The 18,193-nt window shown below is 43.5% G+C and overlaps 2 protein-coding genes and 1 pseudogene across 2 annotated transcripts in view; 2 read left to right on the forward strand and 1 right to left on the reverse strand.

Moving 5' to 3' along the window:
* The window catches only part of LOC110003907 (glycine N-acyltransferase-like protein 3), a 128,554-nt gene that overhangs the window by 71,239 nt on the left and 39,122 nt on the right, over window positions 1-18,193 (forward strand). The window lies entirely within an intron of this gene.
* mgme1 (mitochondrial genome maintenance exonuclease 1) lies at window positions 1,058-4,744 on the forward strand. Its single transcript, XM_029280940.2, has 5 exons — window positions 1,058-1,781; window positions 2,509-2,746; window positions 2,847-2,979; window positions 3,372-3,502; window positions 3,864-4,744. The coding sequence occupies exons 1-5, from the start codon at window positions 1,265-1,267 to the stop codon at window positions 3,910-3,912; spliced, it is 1,068 nt and encodes a 355-aa protein (XP_029136773.2). The 5' UTR covers window positions 1,058-1,264; the 3' UTR covers window positions 3,913-4,744.
* Window positions 4,044-8,388, reverse strand: LOC109997957 (glycine N-acyltransferase-like; annotated as a pseudogene).

The raw sequence follows: 18,193 nt of genomic DNA on the forward strand, positions 1-18,193 counted from the left end.
AAGGGTTTATTGAACATGGGTGAGAGAGCACAGGAGAAGGTACTATTAGAGTACTTAAGGGACACTTAAACTGATCTATTTTTATTTTATTTTATTTTTTTAATCTATTTTTAATATCAATTTTTTTTGTACGTTCTTAATTTTTCTTTTTTTAATTTAAATTGTACTGTGTTCACTTTTTGTTTGTAATCTTGCTGCTGTAACAATGTAAATTTCACCATTGTGGGATAAATAAAGGATTATCTTATCTTATCTTATCTTAAGGGGTTTTACACAGGGTGGATAAATAGGATTAGAGTGTTATGGGTAGTATAGGAAATTATAAATAGTAAAGGGAGTGTAGTGGAAGGTGAATGAAGTTGATATAGGCATAGTGTCATTTTTATTTTCTAACCAAGGAAATGGTGTTGGACTTTAGGAGGGACAGGCCTGAGCTAAGCACCTTCTCTATGCTTGTGGATGAGGTGCAGGTGGTGGAGTGCTATAAATACTTGGGGGTGCACATGAATAATAAACTGGACTGGAAGCACCACACAGAGGCTGTCTACAAGAAGGGTCAGAGCAGACTCTACTTCTTGAGGAAGCTTAGGTCTTTTAATGTGTGTAGCAAAATGTTATCCAAGTTTTATCAGACTGTTGTGGGAAGTGCCATTTTCTCTGCAGCCGTCTGTTGGTGCAGCAGCGTCGGGGCTTGTGACTCTAAAAAGCTTAACAAGCTGATTAGGAGGGCTGGCTCGGTGCTGGGGACTGCTGTGGACTGCTGTGGAGCCCCTGGAGGTGGTGATGGGGAGAAGGATGATACAGAAACTGTTGAACATTATGGACAATAACATGCATCCCTTACACAATCTCGAGTGTGAACAAAAGAGTGTATATATGTGTTGTGTTGTGTGTATGTATGCTGGCTGCTGGAACACCTAAATGTCCCTGCTGGGATGAATAAATTATATCTTATCTTATCTTATAATCCAGAGTCAGAGCCAACACTCCGCAGCGGAAGGTGGCGGTAATGCACCAACGTGATGGATGACAAAAGAAGACAAAAGAAGAAGAATCTGGATCCGGAAGTTTGTGCAACCGGGAGGCGCGTCGTTTAGAAACTGTTGTTGTGACCGAGTTTCTCTGGAACATGTCCGGGCAAATACTCTCACCATGAAGACGGAAAATATCTTTAATTTACTTTTTTAATTGAAATCAAATGTTTGTAAAAGGATCTGAGAGATAAGAGGTTAATTTCTCTTCAGGTCGCGTTAAAGACACAAACATGTTGATTCTGACACGTGTGTTGTCCTTTGTGGGCTGCAGAGTCCCTCAGCACCCCTCCCTCTCTGTCAGCTATCTGTCCATGTGTCCCTGCCTGAGAGCCCCAAAGAGACGCAGCCCGTACAGCTCAGTGGACAGTGAACGATACTCTTCTCTAGTAAAGTCCGTCATGTCGACCCGGGTCAGCTCCCAGACCCCAGAGACCCTCCAAGCGGAGGACGAGCATGTGTTCGGACCTGTTGTCAAAGCTCAGGCTCCCTCATCGAGACCAGAGAGGAGGGCGCCCAGAACCCTCCACCCCTTCCTGAACTGCGGGGACGTCCTGGAAACAGAAGAGCCGGAGTCAGGACCTCCAACCCGGATCCTGTTAAACAGGGGGCAAGGCAGGTCCTCGGTACCGAGTGTGACCCGCATCCTTCAGCAGACCCAGTCCCCGGAGCAGATCTTCTACCTGGAGAGGTGGAAGAGGAGGATGATCCTGGAGCTGGGAGAGGAAGGCTTCAGAGAGTACAACCAGAGTAAGTTTATCTACTCAAATAAATAAGAACATGTCTGAAGTCTTTTATTTTTAAACTCTCTTATTATATATTTAGCTCCTGTTATTGCTGTTTTTATTGATATTCTCTTTCTAACTTTAAAATGACCTCTTATTTAAAGGTCACATATCCTCCTCCTCCTCTTCAGTCTAAATAAGTCTCAGAGCTCCTCAAAACATGTGTGTGAAGTTTCTTGTTCTAAATCCACTCTGATCCTGTATTTGATCATGTCTATAAACCCCTCTATTTCAGCCCTGCTCAGAACAGGCTGTTTCTGTGTCTGTACCTTTAAATATGTAAATGAGCTGTGTCTGACCACGCCCCCCTCTCTGGAAGGGCTCGGGTGTCTCGGTGCTTTCTCGCTCCATGTTCTATTGTTTACGGTGAGAAGGCAGACTCAGAGGGCAGAACAAACACCTAGCTGTGGGAGTGTCACCCACCTGGGGGAGGGGCTACTGCCCTTTGTGATGTCATGAAGGGAAAATCTCCAAACGGTTTGTTTGAGCACACATTTTCTGAAAAGTGGAGCAGGGAAAAGACGGAGAGGATGGACATTTCTCATCACTGGGGGGTTTGTAGATGGACTATTTCCATCTGTAGTCCTCCGTGAAAGTGACCCAGGACAAATAAAATCTGCTCAACACAGGAAAAGTAAAGAAGTACTCGTAGAAGCCCGACAAACTAAAAAGTGACTTTTGTGCTCTCTCAGATTTATTCAGACAAGGGAAATATTTCCACTCAGTGTTGGAGGAACTTCTAGAATCAGGAGAAACGTGGAAGAACAAAGATCCTTCAGAGACTCACAAGTATCCCCCGGAGGTTCAGGGATACATGGAGAGCATCTCTCACATACTGGAGGACGTCAGCGCGGTGAGAGCCATCGAGAGCACCGTGAAGCACGACTCGCTGAACTACCTGGGAGTCGCTGACTGTGTTGCACGATTCAGGTAAATATACAGATTTTTATAGACATAAATCAGCCTTTTTTTTTTTTTTTTTCAAAAACCAGACATGACATTTCTCTCCTTGGGTTTTCGCTGTCTGCAGGGGTGTGCTCTGCGTCATCGACTGGAAGACTTCAGAGAAGCCTAAACCGTTCCTTAGCAACACATATGACAACCCTGTACAGGTGGCGGCCTACGCAGGAGCTCTGAACAACGACGGCAACTACAAATACCAGGTGACCTGACGAGATGAACTATTATTGCTTTCTTGATTGAATTGAATTGTATTTCCCCTCGCTGGATTTATAAAGGATAAATTATTTATTTATTTATTTTTCTATTTATTTATTAATTATTATTTATTTATTTATTATTATATCTATTTATTTCTCTTCTGAACAATGTTTTTATCTGGGTCTTTCATTTAAAAAATACATTACTTGTTCATAAAATAGCAATTAAAGTTCAACATCAAATGAATAGAAAGGTGAGTGAAGGAATAACTTAATTACAGGTGAGAATATTTATTTAAACTTGAAATATGTGTTGTTTTTTTTGTTTCATAATTCTATATCTGTTGCATGAAAACGACCTCACACCTTCCCCGCTGGTCTCTCCTCTTTTGCAGGTTGAAAACGGACTCATCGTTGTCGCCTACAAAGACGGATCCCCGGGCCACGCTCATCAGCTGAACGCCGAGCTCATGTTGGAGAACTGGAACTCTTGGCTGCTTCGTCTTGAGAAGTTCACGGAGCAGAGGTAACGCAGCCAGAACCTGACAGCACTGTTTACTCTCAGGATCATTTTTAATAACCTTTAGACTTCATTTTCAATAAATCCTACTTTTCAAAATGGTTGTACTGTAGGAGACAAAAGCAGGTCTACCCAGGGCTTTAAAAGGCGGCAGAGATGGTGACGCTTTAATTTGCACTCTTGATGCTGTTTTTAAGTCTTTGCGTTCTCAGTCTCCCAAAACTTTGTTGTTGTGTCAAAGAGCAGACAGAACGCTACACAAAGGTTACCGTTTTTTCGTCTGGAGTCCTTTTCCTGTAATCTAAAAGAATCCAAATTGTTTTCTACACATTCATACAATTGTTAACATTTTTTCTTTTTATTTCAGGTTGGGTGATGCATCGAGCACTTTCCCAGAGAAGCGGCAGGAAGTTTGATCTGCCATGAAGCTGAACTGAAACTAAACTCTTTAAAATGCACTGAACATTTGACTAGAACACATCTCTGTATTGTCACACTCCTCTTTAAAAGGGATTTAAAACTCACTGAACTCAAACCACCCCCCTCTTTATGAGGGCACCTCAGTAAAGCCCAGCTTTGTAAAGAGCCTGTGGGAGAGCGTGTTCTCCTCCTCGATGAAGCAGTACACCGGGTACCCCTCAGCGTGGAGCCTCCTCGCCATGCTGCAGATCAGGACTTTGGCATAACCTGGCATAACATAGCAGCAGGAAGGGAAGTTTGTTACCATGTTCCGAATCATAACGAGAGCCTCGTCGCTATTTGAAAACTTCCACGTCTGATTCACCAAGCTGACGTGCGACTCGTCCAGAGAGCTGAGTGACATCCCCGAGCTGAAGAAGAAGAACAGAGCAGATTAAAGCTGAGCTCACACTACAGGAGTTTAAAAACCGGAGCCGCCTTAAATTTGTGGTCGCTTAGTTAAAATACTAACAAACTGTGCAGATGTTCTTATTAAATGATTAAATCTGAATAATGATTTTTTTTTTAAAGGAGTCACTGCATGAGTAGACTCTACCTGTCAACATCAGGAAGGTTGGAAACATCCTCCAGAGTCATCATGAGACACAGCGACACCTGGTGGCTGGACACGCCTTTTTCTGATGCGACTGCTTTGAACATCTTGGTGTGACGATGATCGAATCCTTGGACAGAATCATGATTTGTTATAATTATTGGAAAAGCTTTTAAAAACGGGTTTTAATTTTTTTTTTATGTATTGGAGCTAAATTAAAGATCACAGCGATTCAGTCTCCTCGTCCTCTTTTATCTTCTTTGCTTTCTTTGTTGTGAACTCTAGGACGGCCTGTTAACCGTCCATAATGAAACCTGACGATGAGTCTTTCAGATCATGTCCTCATCACAAAAAGAGGACTTCACCGCGTTACATTAACTCCCGGGTTACGGTGTAGATATTTTTGAATAACTCTCCATGAGCACCTTTTAACCATGTTCAGTAACTTAATTATGGTCACAATTTCACCGGGACACACTGAAAGGACAAAGGTTTGTCTAACTGGAAGTAGCCTAGCAACGGGTGTGTATTTATATGAAGGAAGACAGAAGGTGTTTTTACCAAGACCGAGGTACCTGCTCCAGTCAATGACGGAGGAATTCCTCACGGTTTCTTCAAGACTCGTTTCATCCTTTGCAAAGAGATCACAATTTCGTTGACGAGATCGCCCTTCTGTAAGACAAAAAACAGACGCATACCGTATGTCCAGGAACACAAAAAGCACCGTCTGTTCGCATATAGAGTGCTATTTATGCATGTATTTAATAAAAATATTTAGTTACCTCTTCACATTGAGGTCTGCAGATTAGGACGTTAAAGTCAGGCCGTCTGTCCACAAACACGACCAAAGGATCTGAACGGACGCCATAAACCTGCAACATAGAAACAAATAGTCACATTTTAATTCAAAGAACAGTTTAATCTTCTATGGTATGATTAACAGTATCTTTATTTAACATATTTAAAGTGACTATATATGAAGCTAGAAAGCAAATAAAAATACACCTGCAGACGGAGCACTGAGGGAATGCTACTTTCCACTATCATGCTAGTTTTTGAAAATTACCAACCCTGCCTTTAAGGTTGGCTAAAGATCTTTAAGACTTTGAAATGTTAAGAAAATGTTATTTGTCATGCTTTTTTTTTGTATTTTAGACAATGTCAAGGAACTTCCGATTTAACAAATGATGTGGAGGTAACTTGACTAAGAAAAACGAACGCGTTACGATTATTGAGAAAAGGTAAACAGCCAAAAGTAACTTTAAAACGTGAAGTTTTAAGATAAAATAAACTATATAAATCATCAATTCAAGAGTTCAGGCTGATGATAAACCATCAACCGCAGCTGCCGAATTCTAAACTGCAGCAATGTCTTAAAATGTGCAAATTTGGAATGACAGTAGGAAACCTCCTCAAAGGGTCCCCATGTGACAGCAAGAACTCTCCTTTGAAATCCGGACTTTGCCAAAATGTCAGAAAAATTAAGAGAAAAATGTCTTTCTGGAGTAAAAAAGAAAGCAAGACATTGGATCATTTTTTAAGTTTTTGACTCGAGCAAAAGAGAAGCATGAAGTTCCCCCTCCAGATGCAGAGAATGGTAACCATTATTTATAAATAAAGGGGATGAATGCTAGTTGGAGGGCCCCCTGCAAATGTAGCCGAGGGCCCCAACAGACCCTCATTTGTAATCAAACACAAGTCTATATGTTATGTTTTTTTTTTTCATCATCTTTTTATTTGGGATGGGTAAACAACGATCAACAAACTGTACACAGAATGTCAGTATATCCCTTCCCTCCACCAACATGAACACATACATACATGCATGTCTGCATACATAGGCCTCCATGCATACACAGAAAAACAAAAAAACAAGAAAAACAATCCTAACAGTAATACTAATAATACTCTTCATAATAATAGTAAAAATAATAAGACGAGACAAAAAAAAGGGGGAATTAAGTCAAAAATAATAATAATTAGATATCATAACATCATAGCATCATTGCATTATCATTGTTAACAACCTTTAGAAAATTCCTCCAAGCAACAGATCAATGGAAGCCAAAAGTCCTGAAAAATATGGCCATGGTTACATTTAGTTAGTTACAAGTTAGTTTCTCTAACGGTAAACATTGTGACACTTGATCCAAAAACAACTTAAAGGTTGGCGGAGATTCATTTTTCCAAAAAAGCAATATACATTTCTTGGCAAAATATGTTATAATTATTAATATTCTGCATTTTTTCCTATCTAACTGAAAATCTGGGGAGTCATTTAATAAATACAGACAAGGGTTTAAATCAAATTCCAAATTAGTAAAGGAATGAATAGAATTCCAGAAGTCCTTCAGCACATCACATTGCCAAAACATGTGCAAAAATGTTCCATCTTCATTTTTACATCGTGGACACTTTGGTGAGTTATCTTCTGAGATTTTAAGCATCTTTATTGGGGTGAAATAGAATTTATGAATGAACTTTAAATTAGCTTCCTTGATTTTGTTACTTGTATATGGGAAATGTATTCTTTCACAAATGTTTGACCAAATATTTTCATTTAAAAACAACCCTAGGTCCTTTTCCCAGATATTTAATAAAGTTAGAAAACATGAATGACCCGTTGTAGATAGGATACCATATACTTAGCTAATTTGACCTTTAATTGTTATTGAGGAAATTAATGTATCTGATTTCTTATTTCTGATAATCCAAAGCGTAACTTTTTTTCTTTGATTAGTGATCCAACAACATTCTGAATCTGTAGATATTTTTAAAAAATCTGTGTTCGGGACGCCATATTCAGTTTTTAAGTAATGAATTATTTTGGTTGTAAGTTTTTATGAAACAAATCTCTAAATTGTTTTATGCCGAAACTTGTCCATTTACTTATATTAATTGATGTTAAATGTTTTTTCAAATCAGGATTTTGATGGGAGAATACATAGAAGTACAGCTGTCATGATTTGGTTATGTATTTGAGTTTCCCTGTTTTATCCCAGTGTTGCTTGTTTCCCTTGTGTGTTAATGTTTCCTAGTGTTGATGGTTTCCTAGATTTGTCTTCAGTGTTTTCTGTTCTATTTTGTCATTTATTATCCTTGTGTATCTCTGTGTTCTAGTGTGTTTTGTTACACTCTTGAGTTCTGTGTGTCTTTAGTGTTTTATGATTTATTTTGTATTGTCTTCAGTGTTTCTGGTCTTGTGTTTCTCCCTGCCTTGATTGACCTGATTGTCTTCACCTGTGTCGTTAGTCTCACCTGTGTTTGATTACCCCATGTCTATTTAGTCTCTGTGTTTCTTCATTCTGTGTCAGTTCATTGTCATTTGTTGTTTGTTGAATGTTAGTTGTCAGTCTACTAGTGTCTCCTTGTTTTTTTGTTTTGGGATTTTGATAGTAAGTTTTTATTTTGCCTTTTTTGATTATTAAATACTTTTAGTTTATTCTGCACTTGGGTCCACCTCTCCTTGTTTTCCGACAACCTTGACAGAATGAACTGACCAGCAATGGACCCAGCAGATTGTTTTAATTGTTTCAATAAGCCTTCTCCCTGGGAGGTGACTCGTCTTGTCTTTTGCTCTGGCACTCGAGGTAGGAGGAGATGCAGTCAGGGTCGATGTCAGGACTCAACTCAGGCCTCAGCTTCTCTGTGTTCCTGTTCCTGTTCCAGCAGAGCACTGTCTGCCACCAGTTCCGGCAGAGTGCCGCCTGCGGGAGGCCCTGCCCACTCCTATGACTTCTGTGTCTCTGTGAGAGGTTCTGCCCACTCCTGTTTCCTGGTTGGAGGTCCTGCCCACTCTCGTGTCTCCTTGGGAGGCCATGCCAACTTCTGTTTCCTGGTTGGAGGTCCTGCCCACTCTTGTGTCTCCTTGGGAGGTCATGCCAACTTCTGTTTCCTTCTGTGGCTTTTTTCAAAACCGCGTACTATAATACTAGTACGTACTGATTTGGCCAATATGCAGCATGCAAACAAATGCGAGATCCGCAGTATGTCAAAAATACCCGGCTGTCTGATATACTGATAAGGGAAAAATGTACAGTATGGCTTCTCCCAGTTCAGCATCAAAGGTGATAAGGAGTAGAAGTTGCGCTGTAATTTTTACACAAACATCTGATTCTTTCACACGTCTTCGATCGTAAACGTCGCGAGACATTTTTGTCTCTGTTTCGTCTCGGTCACGTGACCTCCAGTTGCCTTCAGGATCAAAGACAAAGACGGCTACATCTCCAACGGGGAGCTCTTCCAAGTCCTCAAGATGATGGGGGACGTGTGACAACCAACCTCTCGCTGCGTTTACTGAAGTTCTGCTTGAAGACGTCGTCCAGCTTAACACTCTGTTTGTTTTCAACAGAAGTATTTTCTCTGTGAAAAATCCCCCCTCTCCCTCCATCCTCACCCAACTTTTATTGACATGCAGTTGACTTACAGGTGAAATCTGTGTCTTTCTTTTAGAGATGTAACCGTATTATTGAATGCATTTATCTTACTGGAGTGTTGCATTATTTACACTTGAAGATCAGCTTCTATTCTTTGGTTAGGATTAGACGGTGCACAGCATGTTTTTCTAAACGACAGATGTACAAACACGCAGGAAGTGAAGATCATTTTCCCCGTCGTCAGCACTTCTGTGTCATTAAGCTCCGAGTCTGATTTGTATTGAACACTTGGCCGTTGATGTAAACATTTAGAGGTCACAAAGCGCTTGATGACACATTAGAAACTGAAACGGTTCGTTCAGACCAAAGTGAAGGCGGGTTTTAAAGACGCCGAGTCACTGCAGAGAAGCCCGTTGAAGTACACGCCACCTGCTTTCCTTTTTATTAACGGTAGATTAACTTCTTCATCTCCTCATCGCTACTGCGCTCGTTATATTTGAGTCCAACTGTAAAATATATATATATATGCGTGTGTGTGTGTGTGTGTGTATATATATATATATATATATATATATATATATGTGTATATGTGTGTGTGAGAACCCAAATTGACTCCAGGAGTCTAAAACCCCCAAAAAGATGATTCAAGGACCTGGTACTGATCCTAGCTAACAGGTCATCAGACTGAGACCTGGTCCTGATCCTAGCTAACGGGTCTTCAGACTGAGACCTGGTCCTGATCCTGGCTAACGGGTCATCAGACTGAGACCTGGTCCTGATCCTAGCTAACGGGTCATCAGACTGAGACCTGGTCCTGATCCTGGCTAACGGGTCATCAGACTGGGACCTGGTACTGATCCTAGCTAACGGGTCATCAGACTGGGACCTGGTACTGATCCTGGCTAACGGGTCATCAGACTGAGACCTGGTCCTGATCCTGGCTAACGGGTCATCAGACTGAGACCTGGTCCTGATCCTAGCTAACGGGTCATCAGACTGAGACCTGGTCCTGATCCTAGCTAACGGGTCTTCAGACTGAGACCTGGTCCTGATCCTAGCTAACGGGTCTTCAGACTGAGACCTGGTCCTGATCCTGGCTAACGGGTCATCAGACTGAGACCTGGTCCTGATCCTAGCTAACGGGTCTTCAGACTGAGACCTGGTCCTGATCCTGGCTAACGGGTCATCAGACTGAGACCTGGTCCTGATCCTAGCTAACGGGTCATCAGACTGAGACCTGGTCCTGATCCTGGCTAACGGGTCATCAGACTGGGACCTGGTCCTGATCCTGGCTAACGGGTCATCAGACTGGGACCTGGTACTGATCCTAGCTAACGGGTCATCAGACTGGGACCTGGTACTGATCCTGGCTAACGGGTCATCAGACTGAGACCTGGTACTGATCCTGGCTAACGGGTCATCAGACTGGGACCTGGTACTGATCCTGGCTAAGGGGTCATCAGACTGAGACCTGGTCCTGATCCTAGCTAACGGGTCATCAGACTGAGACCTGGTCCTGATCCTAGCTAACGGGTCATCAGACTGGGACCTGGTCCTGATCCTAGCTAACGGGTCTTCAGACTGGGACCTGGTGTGCCTCGAGTAGGGGCTCCAAGAGGGAGACGAGCTCCGGTGCTTTCTTGCACGAGGAAGAATGTGCAACTTTTTGATCCAGCAGATGTCGCCCTTGAGCACCAGCATGAAACCAAACCAACTTGCGCTGCATCGTTGTTAGCATGCTAAGTAGCTCGTAGCTTCACACCGCATGTAAATTTACAAGAAATGACTGTGATCTAAAAAAGCTTAAGTGATATTCAAATAATCAGTGAGTACAGTATGTTATTCTTCTTTTCTCTTGTCCCTCAATTAAACAACTTTTATACACGAGGGGAGGAGTCAGCCGGCCGTCCCGTCCATGTCAACACGCTGTAGATACGGCTCTGACATCATCACAGACAGTGGGACTCGGGTGTCACACCCATTGTAGACAGTCATGACTCACAGAGTTATTTTCAGAGGAGATACTTGATTTCTGCTACATTTATGTGTAAAATGTTGAATATTCAGCCTTTAAACACGTATAACGTCACCATACCTTAACTAAAAATGAGTATTCTGAGTTTCAACATTGCAAGAGTAATCTAACAATTAGGAGAATACTTCATACAATCTATAAGACAAGAAAACAATGTAATAAGCAGTAACAAACTTATGAAGTCATAAAACAGAACTATGAAATATAGAAATTATAATTCCTAACTAACACATCCTAATCTATAGTTATAACAGATCATCTGAGCATCACAGCAACACTAGATGGCAGTAGCGCTCCACCTTACAAATATTCTCTGAAAATTCATTTAGACAGCTCTTACTTAATTTGAGTATTTTAGGTCGTATTAACACCAGAATCAGTTTATTCAGTCACATTTGATCTCATAAGTATATATACATATATATAAAGCAGAAAATAAATGGTCTCCTCTCCTCCTCTCCTCTCTTCTCCTCTCCTCTCCGTTTCCGTTTCCGGTTTCCGGTTTCCGGTGAGTGTGAGTGTGAGTGTGAGTGACGGTGGTGGTGTTGCGAGTGGCGCGGAGATTGAATTGTTTGCTATCCTTTCTACTGTTTTCAAAGTGCACGATCAGGTCAGATTGTTTTCATATTTGTATTGAGTGTTGTTGGCTGTGTAAGACAGATCGTTGGAGGGGTTGGAGGGAGGAATGGCGTCTGCTGAGACGCCACCTCCGACTCTCCGACAGGGAGTTCGGATAGTCCCTCCGAACGGTACTGTCACCGTGGAGGAGGTTCTGTTAGCTGCAGGTGAACAGGTAGGCCATGATAAACTTTTGTATGCATCCCGAATGAACAAGGCTGTGGTTGTTTTTCTGAAGAGTGAGCCTCTTGTGTATCAGCTGATTGAGAGTGGTGTGTTCATTAGGGATTTGTTTGTGCAGGTTTCCCCGTTGTCGGTTCCCTCTACGCGGATCACCGTATCCGGTGTTCCGCCGTTTATTTCTAACAACTTGTTAGAGAACGAACTCCGCAGGTTTGGGAAGTTTGCGAGTGGTTTCAAAACTGTGAGTCTAGGGTGTAAAGATCCCAAACTGAAACATGTCCAATCTTTGCGGCGTCAGGTGTTCATGTTTTTGGATTCGCCCACACAGACTCTGGAGGTTTCCTTTAGAGTGAAACACGGTGACGCTTCTTATATGGTGTATGCGAGCTCGGGACAACTGAAGTGTTTTGAGTGTGGTGATGTGGGACACAAACGTTTTGCGTGTCCGCACAGACAGCAGGAGGCGGCTAGTGCTGCCGCTGACGCGGGCAGCTCTGTTAGTATGGCGCATGTGGCGGGGGCCGCGTCCGCGTCCGTGCCCGGGGCGGAGGCCGCATCCGCGCCTGCGCCTTGTGCTGAGGCCGTGGCTGAGGTAGAAGTGGCTTCGACCAGCTCTCAGGCTACAGAAAAATCACAGACTGTAGATAATGATAAAACTGAAGATTCCACAAGTTCTGCAGTTGTAGATGTTTCATTGAAGGAAGGTAAGACAGTGTGTTGTAGCCAGGCATCATGTGAAGGAGAGGACATGGATGAAGATTATGAGTCAGACAATGCATCCATTGCTGATTTGCCAAATAGTGGCTCTGGTCTTTATTCTTTAGAGTCAATCAATCAATTTATGGATGAAACGTACAACAAATCAGTAAAAATAAGTGACTACTTTAGTGATACTGAAAAGTTCATAAAGTCAGTCAGCATACTGAAAAGACAGGTTGGGTTTGACCTCCTGGACGCGAAAAAACGTTTCCGTCTTAAAAAGCACATCACCGCACTGAGGAAAGCTGGACGTAAGAGTGTGAAGAAGACAAAGAAATGATCATGCATCACAAGGTGTTTTTCTTCTTCTACTGTTCCCTGTTTGTGTCTACTTGTCTGTTCTTTCTCTCTGATCTTTCTATGAGGAGTCTTAAGATAGGATCTCTTAACATTAATGGTGGGAGAGACAGACAGAAAAGGGGCCTTATCTCTGAGATCTCAACTCAGAAAAACATTGATATCTTGTTTTTACAAGAGACTCATACCACACCATCAGATGAGACAGATTGGGGTTTATGGTGGGAGGGCTCTAACTACCTTAGCCATGGCACCAACTTTAGTGCAGGAGTAGCCATTTTGTTTAGAGCATCTGCAAATGTAAAGATCGTCTCTTGTGCTGAAATTGTAAAGGGAAGGCTTTTAATTGTAAGAGCAGAAATAGAGGACACTGTTTTCTGCTTCACTAATATTTATGCTCCAAATAATGGAGCTGAAAGGGTAGCTTTCTATACCCGCCTCCAAAAGGAGTTACTGATCTATAATCAGGATCAGATCATTCTTGGTGGTGATTTTAACTGCACACTTGATTTCACCGTGGATAGAATAGGAGAGGAGCCACATCCACATTCATCCCAGACTTTAAACACTGTCATCTCTCACCTGGATTTGTTGGACACATTTAGAGTAAAACATCCACAATCCAGACAGTATACATGGGTCAGGGTTAACAGTAACAGGGTGTGTGCAGCTAGACTGGACAGGGTTTACATCTCCAGAACTCTCAACCCCAGATTAATTCATTGTAATATTCTGCCTGTCGGCTTCACTGATCACCATTTTGTTAGTGTGGAGCTGATTATTTCACCAGGTGAAAGGGCTAAGTCCTTCTGGCATTTTAATAACAAGCTTCTACTGGACAATGTTTTCTGTAAAAACTTTGGGTGTTTTTGGGATCAGTGGCAATTAAGAAAAGTTGAGTTTGATTCTTTGAAGCTTTGGTGGGAGGTTGGTAAAGCTCAGATTCGTGTTTTTTGTCAGCAGTACACGTCACACTCTTCTGCTAGATTAAAAACAGTCATTAAAAATCTTGAGGACAACATTAAGAACCTTGAGGAGGGGTTAAATGGGAGTGTGGATCCCACCGCTGGTACCCTGCTGAAGGAGAAACGTATGGAGTTGAGCTCTTTCCTGCAGGAGAGGGTGAAGGGAGCTCTTGTGCGGAGTCGTTTCCTTCAACTCAAAGACATGGATGCCCCAACGTCTTTCTTTTTCAATCTTGAGAGATCTGTGGCTCAAAAAAAGCTGCTGACTTGTCTGAAACTGCCAGGAGGTCGAATAACAGCTGATCCAAAGGAAATGAGCAGTCATGCCATGCGGTTCTATGAGGATCTGTTTGGAGCAGAGAGTTGCAGCCAGGAGTGTCGCAGGGAGCTCCTGGAGGGTCTCCCTCAGCTCAGTGTGGAGGAGAGGTCTTTTCTGGAAGGGGAGCTGTCTCTGGAGGAGCTCACTGCTGCTGTCACTCAGTTGGCAACAGGAAGAGCACCTGGAATAGATGGGTTGTCCACAGACTTTTTTAAGAGGTTCTGGAATATCCTTGGGTCTGACCTGCATAGTGTTTTAATGGAGTGTTGCAGGACCGGGTCTCTTCCTGGTTCTTGTAAGAAAGCAGTTCTTTCCTTGCTCCCCAAGAAAGGTGACCTGGCATTGTTAAAAAACTGGAGGCCGGTTGCTTTGCTTTGTGCGGACTACAAGATCCTCTCCAGAGCTTTATCGAACAGACTAAAGGACGTTCTGGGAAGTGTGGTCCATAAAGACCAGAGTTACTGTGTTCCAGACCGGACAATCATGGATAATGTTTTTCTTATCAGAGATGTCATTGATGTGTGTAAAATCTATAATCTAAATGTTGGCATTGTGTCTCTGGATCAAGAGAAGGCGTTTGACAGGGTGGATCACTCGTATTTGTTTTCTGCACTGAGGTCTTTTGGTTTTGGGGATGGTTTTGTGTCATTAGTTGGGTTGTTGTATCAGGATGCACAGTGTTTGGTGAAGATGGGGGCGGGGTTGAGTCGGCCAATCCCTGTACGGCGAGGGATCAGACAAGGTTGTCCCATCTCCGGCCAGCTGTACAGCTTGGCTATTGAGCCCTTGCTGTGCAGGTTGAGGGGCCGGCTCAGCGGGCTTTCTTTGCCCGCGGCCTGTAGCATTGAATGTCCCCCTACAATTTCTGCCTATGCTGATGATGTAAACATCTTCATCTCCAATCAGGGGGACGTTCGGTGTCTGCGGGACACCCTGTCCCTGTATGAAAGGGCAACAGCTGCACGGGTGAACTGGGAAAAAAGTGGTGCCTTATTGGTGGGAGAGTGGAGGGACCAGGCAGTGCCCAGTCTGCCTGGTGGACTTGAGTGGGGGAGGGAGGGGTTGAAGGTGTTGGGGGTTTATTTGGGTACCGAGGGCTTTAAAAGTAAAAACTGGGAGGGAGTTAGGGAGAAAGTGTGCGCTCGGTTGTCTAAATGGAAATGGTTGCTACCCCAGTTGTCGTTTAGGGGAAGAGTTCTGGTGGTCAATAACTTGGTTGCCTCGACTCTCTGGCACAGACTTGTGGCTTTGACACCTCCAAGAGGGCTGGTGGAGGACATTCAAAGGGCCATCCTGGACTTCTTCTGGTCAGGCAAACACTGGGTCCAGGCGGCAGTCCTCTACCTGCCGGTGGCTGAAGGGGGACATGGACTTATAGACATTCAGTCAAAAATTGCCTCATTCAGACTCCAGACTGCACAGAGACTCCTTTTCACTTGTGGTCCCAGCTGGATGGACATCGCTCGACTGCTGCTGAGGAGAGCTGGACGGCTGGGGTACACTAAGCAGCTCTTTCTGTTAAAGCTTGAGGAGGTGGATCTCACTGGATTAACATCCTTTTATATGTCTGTAATGCAGGCATGGAAAATGTACACATTCAAAAGGGAAAAAACTGAGAGTCCGGGAATGTGGATCTTTGAGGAACCGTTATTTTTTAATGATTTCATAAGGACTCCAACTTGGCAGTCAGCCAGTCTCCGGGCCAGTTTCAGAGAGGCAGGCTGCACAAAACTGGGTCACCTGGTAAGACTGACCCTGGACGCCCTCAAAGAAAGGACCAATATCACCTCCAGCCGGGTGGTTGAAAGAGTGGTGGAGGAAGTCTTTGCTGCACTTCCAGTAAAACTTGTGACATTTCTAAACATTGAGAATCTGTGTGAGCAGTGGAGTGAAGAGGGCGAATACAGCTTCCCATCTTTGTCTGTTACCCCAGATGTCGGGGGGTGGCAGGAAAGAGGAGGTGGACTGCTGTCCTTTAGTACTCCTGTTCTGGGAAAGTTCCAGGATGCAGGGAAAAAGGCACTCTATCAGTCCTGTGTTAAGGTCCTACATCTTCGTGGTCTGTCGGGAGTGAAAGAGTCGAGGTGGATCGGTTTTTTTGGCCCGGAGGTTTCCCCGAAAGGCAGCTGGCGGTCCCTGTACAAGCTGCCTGTTGAGAAGAGAACAGCAGATCTCCAGTGGAGAGTTGTGCATGGGGTTATAGCCACGAACAGATACAGAGCGCACATTGATCCAGGGGTGGGAGAGGAGTGTTTGTTTTGTTCACTAACTGAAACTTTGTCTCATCTGTTTGTTGAGTGTCCCAGGCTCTCACTCTTGTTTGTCCTTATGAAAAGCTTGTTTGAAGCTCTCGGGGAGGATTTCTCTTATGCAGTGTTTGTTTTTGGGCCAAAGTATTCTGCAAAGAAAAAGACTGTACATACACTGATGAACTTTTTATCTGGCTCGGCTAAGTTGGCCATTTGGCTTACACGCAAGAACCGAGCTCAGGGTACTGGCTGTGTGGAACCGGTGCTGGTTCTGGAGGGACTTTTGAAGGCCAGACTAAAGGTAGAATTTGCCTATTATCAAATGATGGACAATGTGCAAGACTTTAATAGTGTATGGGCTGTGGAAGAAGCTTTGTGCTCTGTGGGTGGGGATGGAGAGCTGATTATTCATTTTTGATGCAGTAAATGTTGTTTTTGTTGATGTTGTGATTTTTGTTGCACTTGTTTTGTTTTATTTTTTTATTTATTTATTTATTTCCTTCTCTTGATCTGAGTGATGATGTGACAGTGTTATAATTTTCTCCTGCTAGTGGTAAAATAAAAGGTATTTTGAAAACCAAACCAAACCTCTCCCCTCCCCTCCTCTCCTCTCGTCTCCCCTCGTCTCCCCTCGTCTCGTCTCCTCTCCTCCTCTCCTCTCCCCTTCCCTCCCCTCCTCTCCTCTCCTCTCCTCTCCTCTCCCCTCGTCTCCCCTCGTCTCCTCTCCTCTCGTCTCCTCTCCTCTCCCCTCGTCTCCCCTTGTCTCCTCTCCTCTCCTCTCCCCTTGTCTCCCCTCGTCTCCCCTCGTCTCATCTCCTCTCCTCTCCTCTCCTCTCCCCTCGTCTCCCCTCCTCTCCTCTCTCCTTCTCTCCTCTCCCCTCGTCTCCCCTCCCCTCCTCTCCTCTCCTCTCCTCTGGTCTCCCCTCGTCTTCTCTCGTCTCCCCTCGTCTCCTCTCCTCTCCCCTCCTCTCCTCTCGTCTCCCCTCGTCTCCCCTCCTCTCCTCTCGTCTAGAATGTGATGAGAACTTGTAGAATGTGATGTGAGAGCTTGTAGAATGTGATGAGAGCTTGTAGAATGTGATGTGAGAGCTTGTAGAATGTGATGAGAACTTGTAGAATGAGATGTGAGAGCTTGTAGAATGTGATGAGAGCTTGTAGAATGAGATGTGAGAGTTTGTAGAATGTGATGAGAACTTGTAGAATGTGATGTGAGAGCTTGTAGAATGTGATGAGAACTTGTAGAATGAGATGTGAGAGTTTGTAGAATGTGATGTGAGAGCTTGTAGAATGTGATGAGAGCTTGTAGAATGTGATGTGTGAGCTTGTAGAATGTGATGAGAGCTTGTAGAATGTGATGAGAACGTGTAGAATGTGATGAGAGAGTTTGTAGAATGTGATGTGAGTTTGTAGAATGTGATGTGAGAGCTTGTAGAATGTGATGTGAGTTTGTAGAATGTGATGTGAGAGCTTGTAGAATGTGATGTGAGAGCTTGTAGAATGTGATGTGAGCTTGTAGAATGTGATGTGAGAGCTTGTAGAATGTGATGTGAGAGCTTGTAGAATGTGATGTGAGCTTGTAGAATGTGATGTGAGCTTGTAGAATGTGATGTGTGAGCTTGTAGAATGTGATGAGAGCTTGTAGAATGTGATGAGAACGTGTAGAATGTGATGAGAGAGTTTGTAGAATGTGATGTGAGTTTGTAGAATGTGATGTGAGAGCTTGTAGAATGTGATGTGAGTTTGTAGAATGTGATGTGAGAGCTTGTAGAATGTGATGTGAGCTTGTAGAATGTGATGTGAGAGCTTGTAGAATGTGATGTGAGCTTGTAGAATGTGATGTGAGAGCTTGTAGAATGTGATGTGAGAGCTTGTAGAATGTGATGT

Source organism: Labrus bergylta, chromosome 10 (assembly GCF_963930695.1).
Source record: "Labrus bergylta chromosome 10, fLabBer1.1, whole genome shotgun sequence".
NCBI classification, from domain to species: Eukaryota; Metazoa; Chordata; class Actinopteri; order Labriformes; family Labridae; genus Labrus; species Labrus bergylta.

Excerpts from the sequence above, each read along its gene's own strand:
- mgme1 (XM_029280940.2), top strand. The coding sequence starts at position 1,265 with ATGTTGATTCTGACACGTGTGTTGTCCTTTGTGGGCTGCAGAGTCCCT. Across the intron at positions 2,747-2,846 it reads GACTGTGTTGCACGATTCAG|GGGTGTGCTCTGCGTCATCG; the intron begins GTAAATATACAG and ends CGCTGTCTGCAG. Across the intron at positions 3,503-3,863 it reads GAGAAGTTCACGGAGCAGAG|GTTGGGTGATGCATCGAGCA; the intron begins GTAACGCAGCCA and ends TTTTTATTTCAG.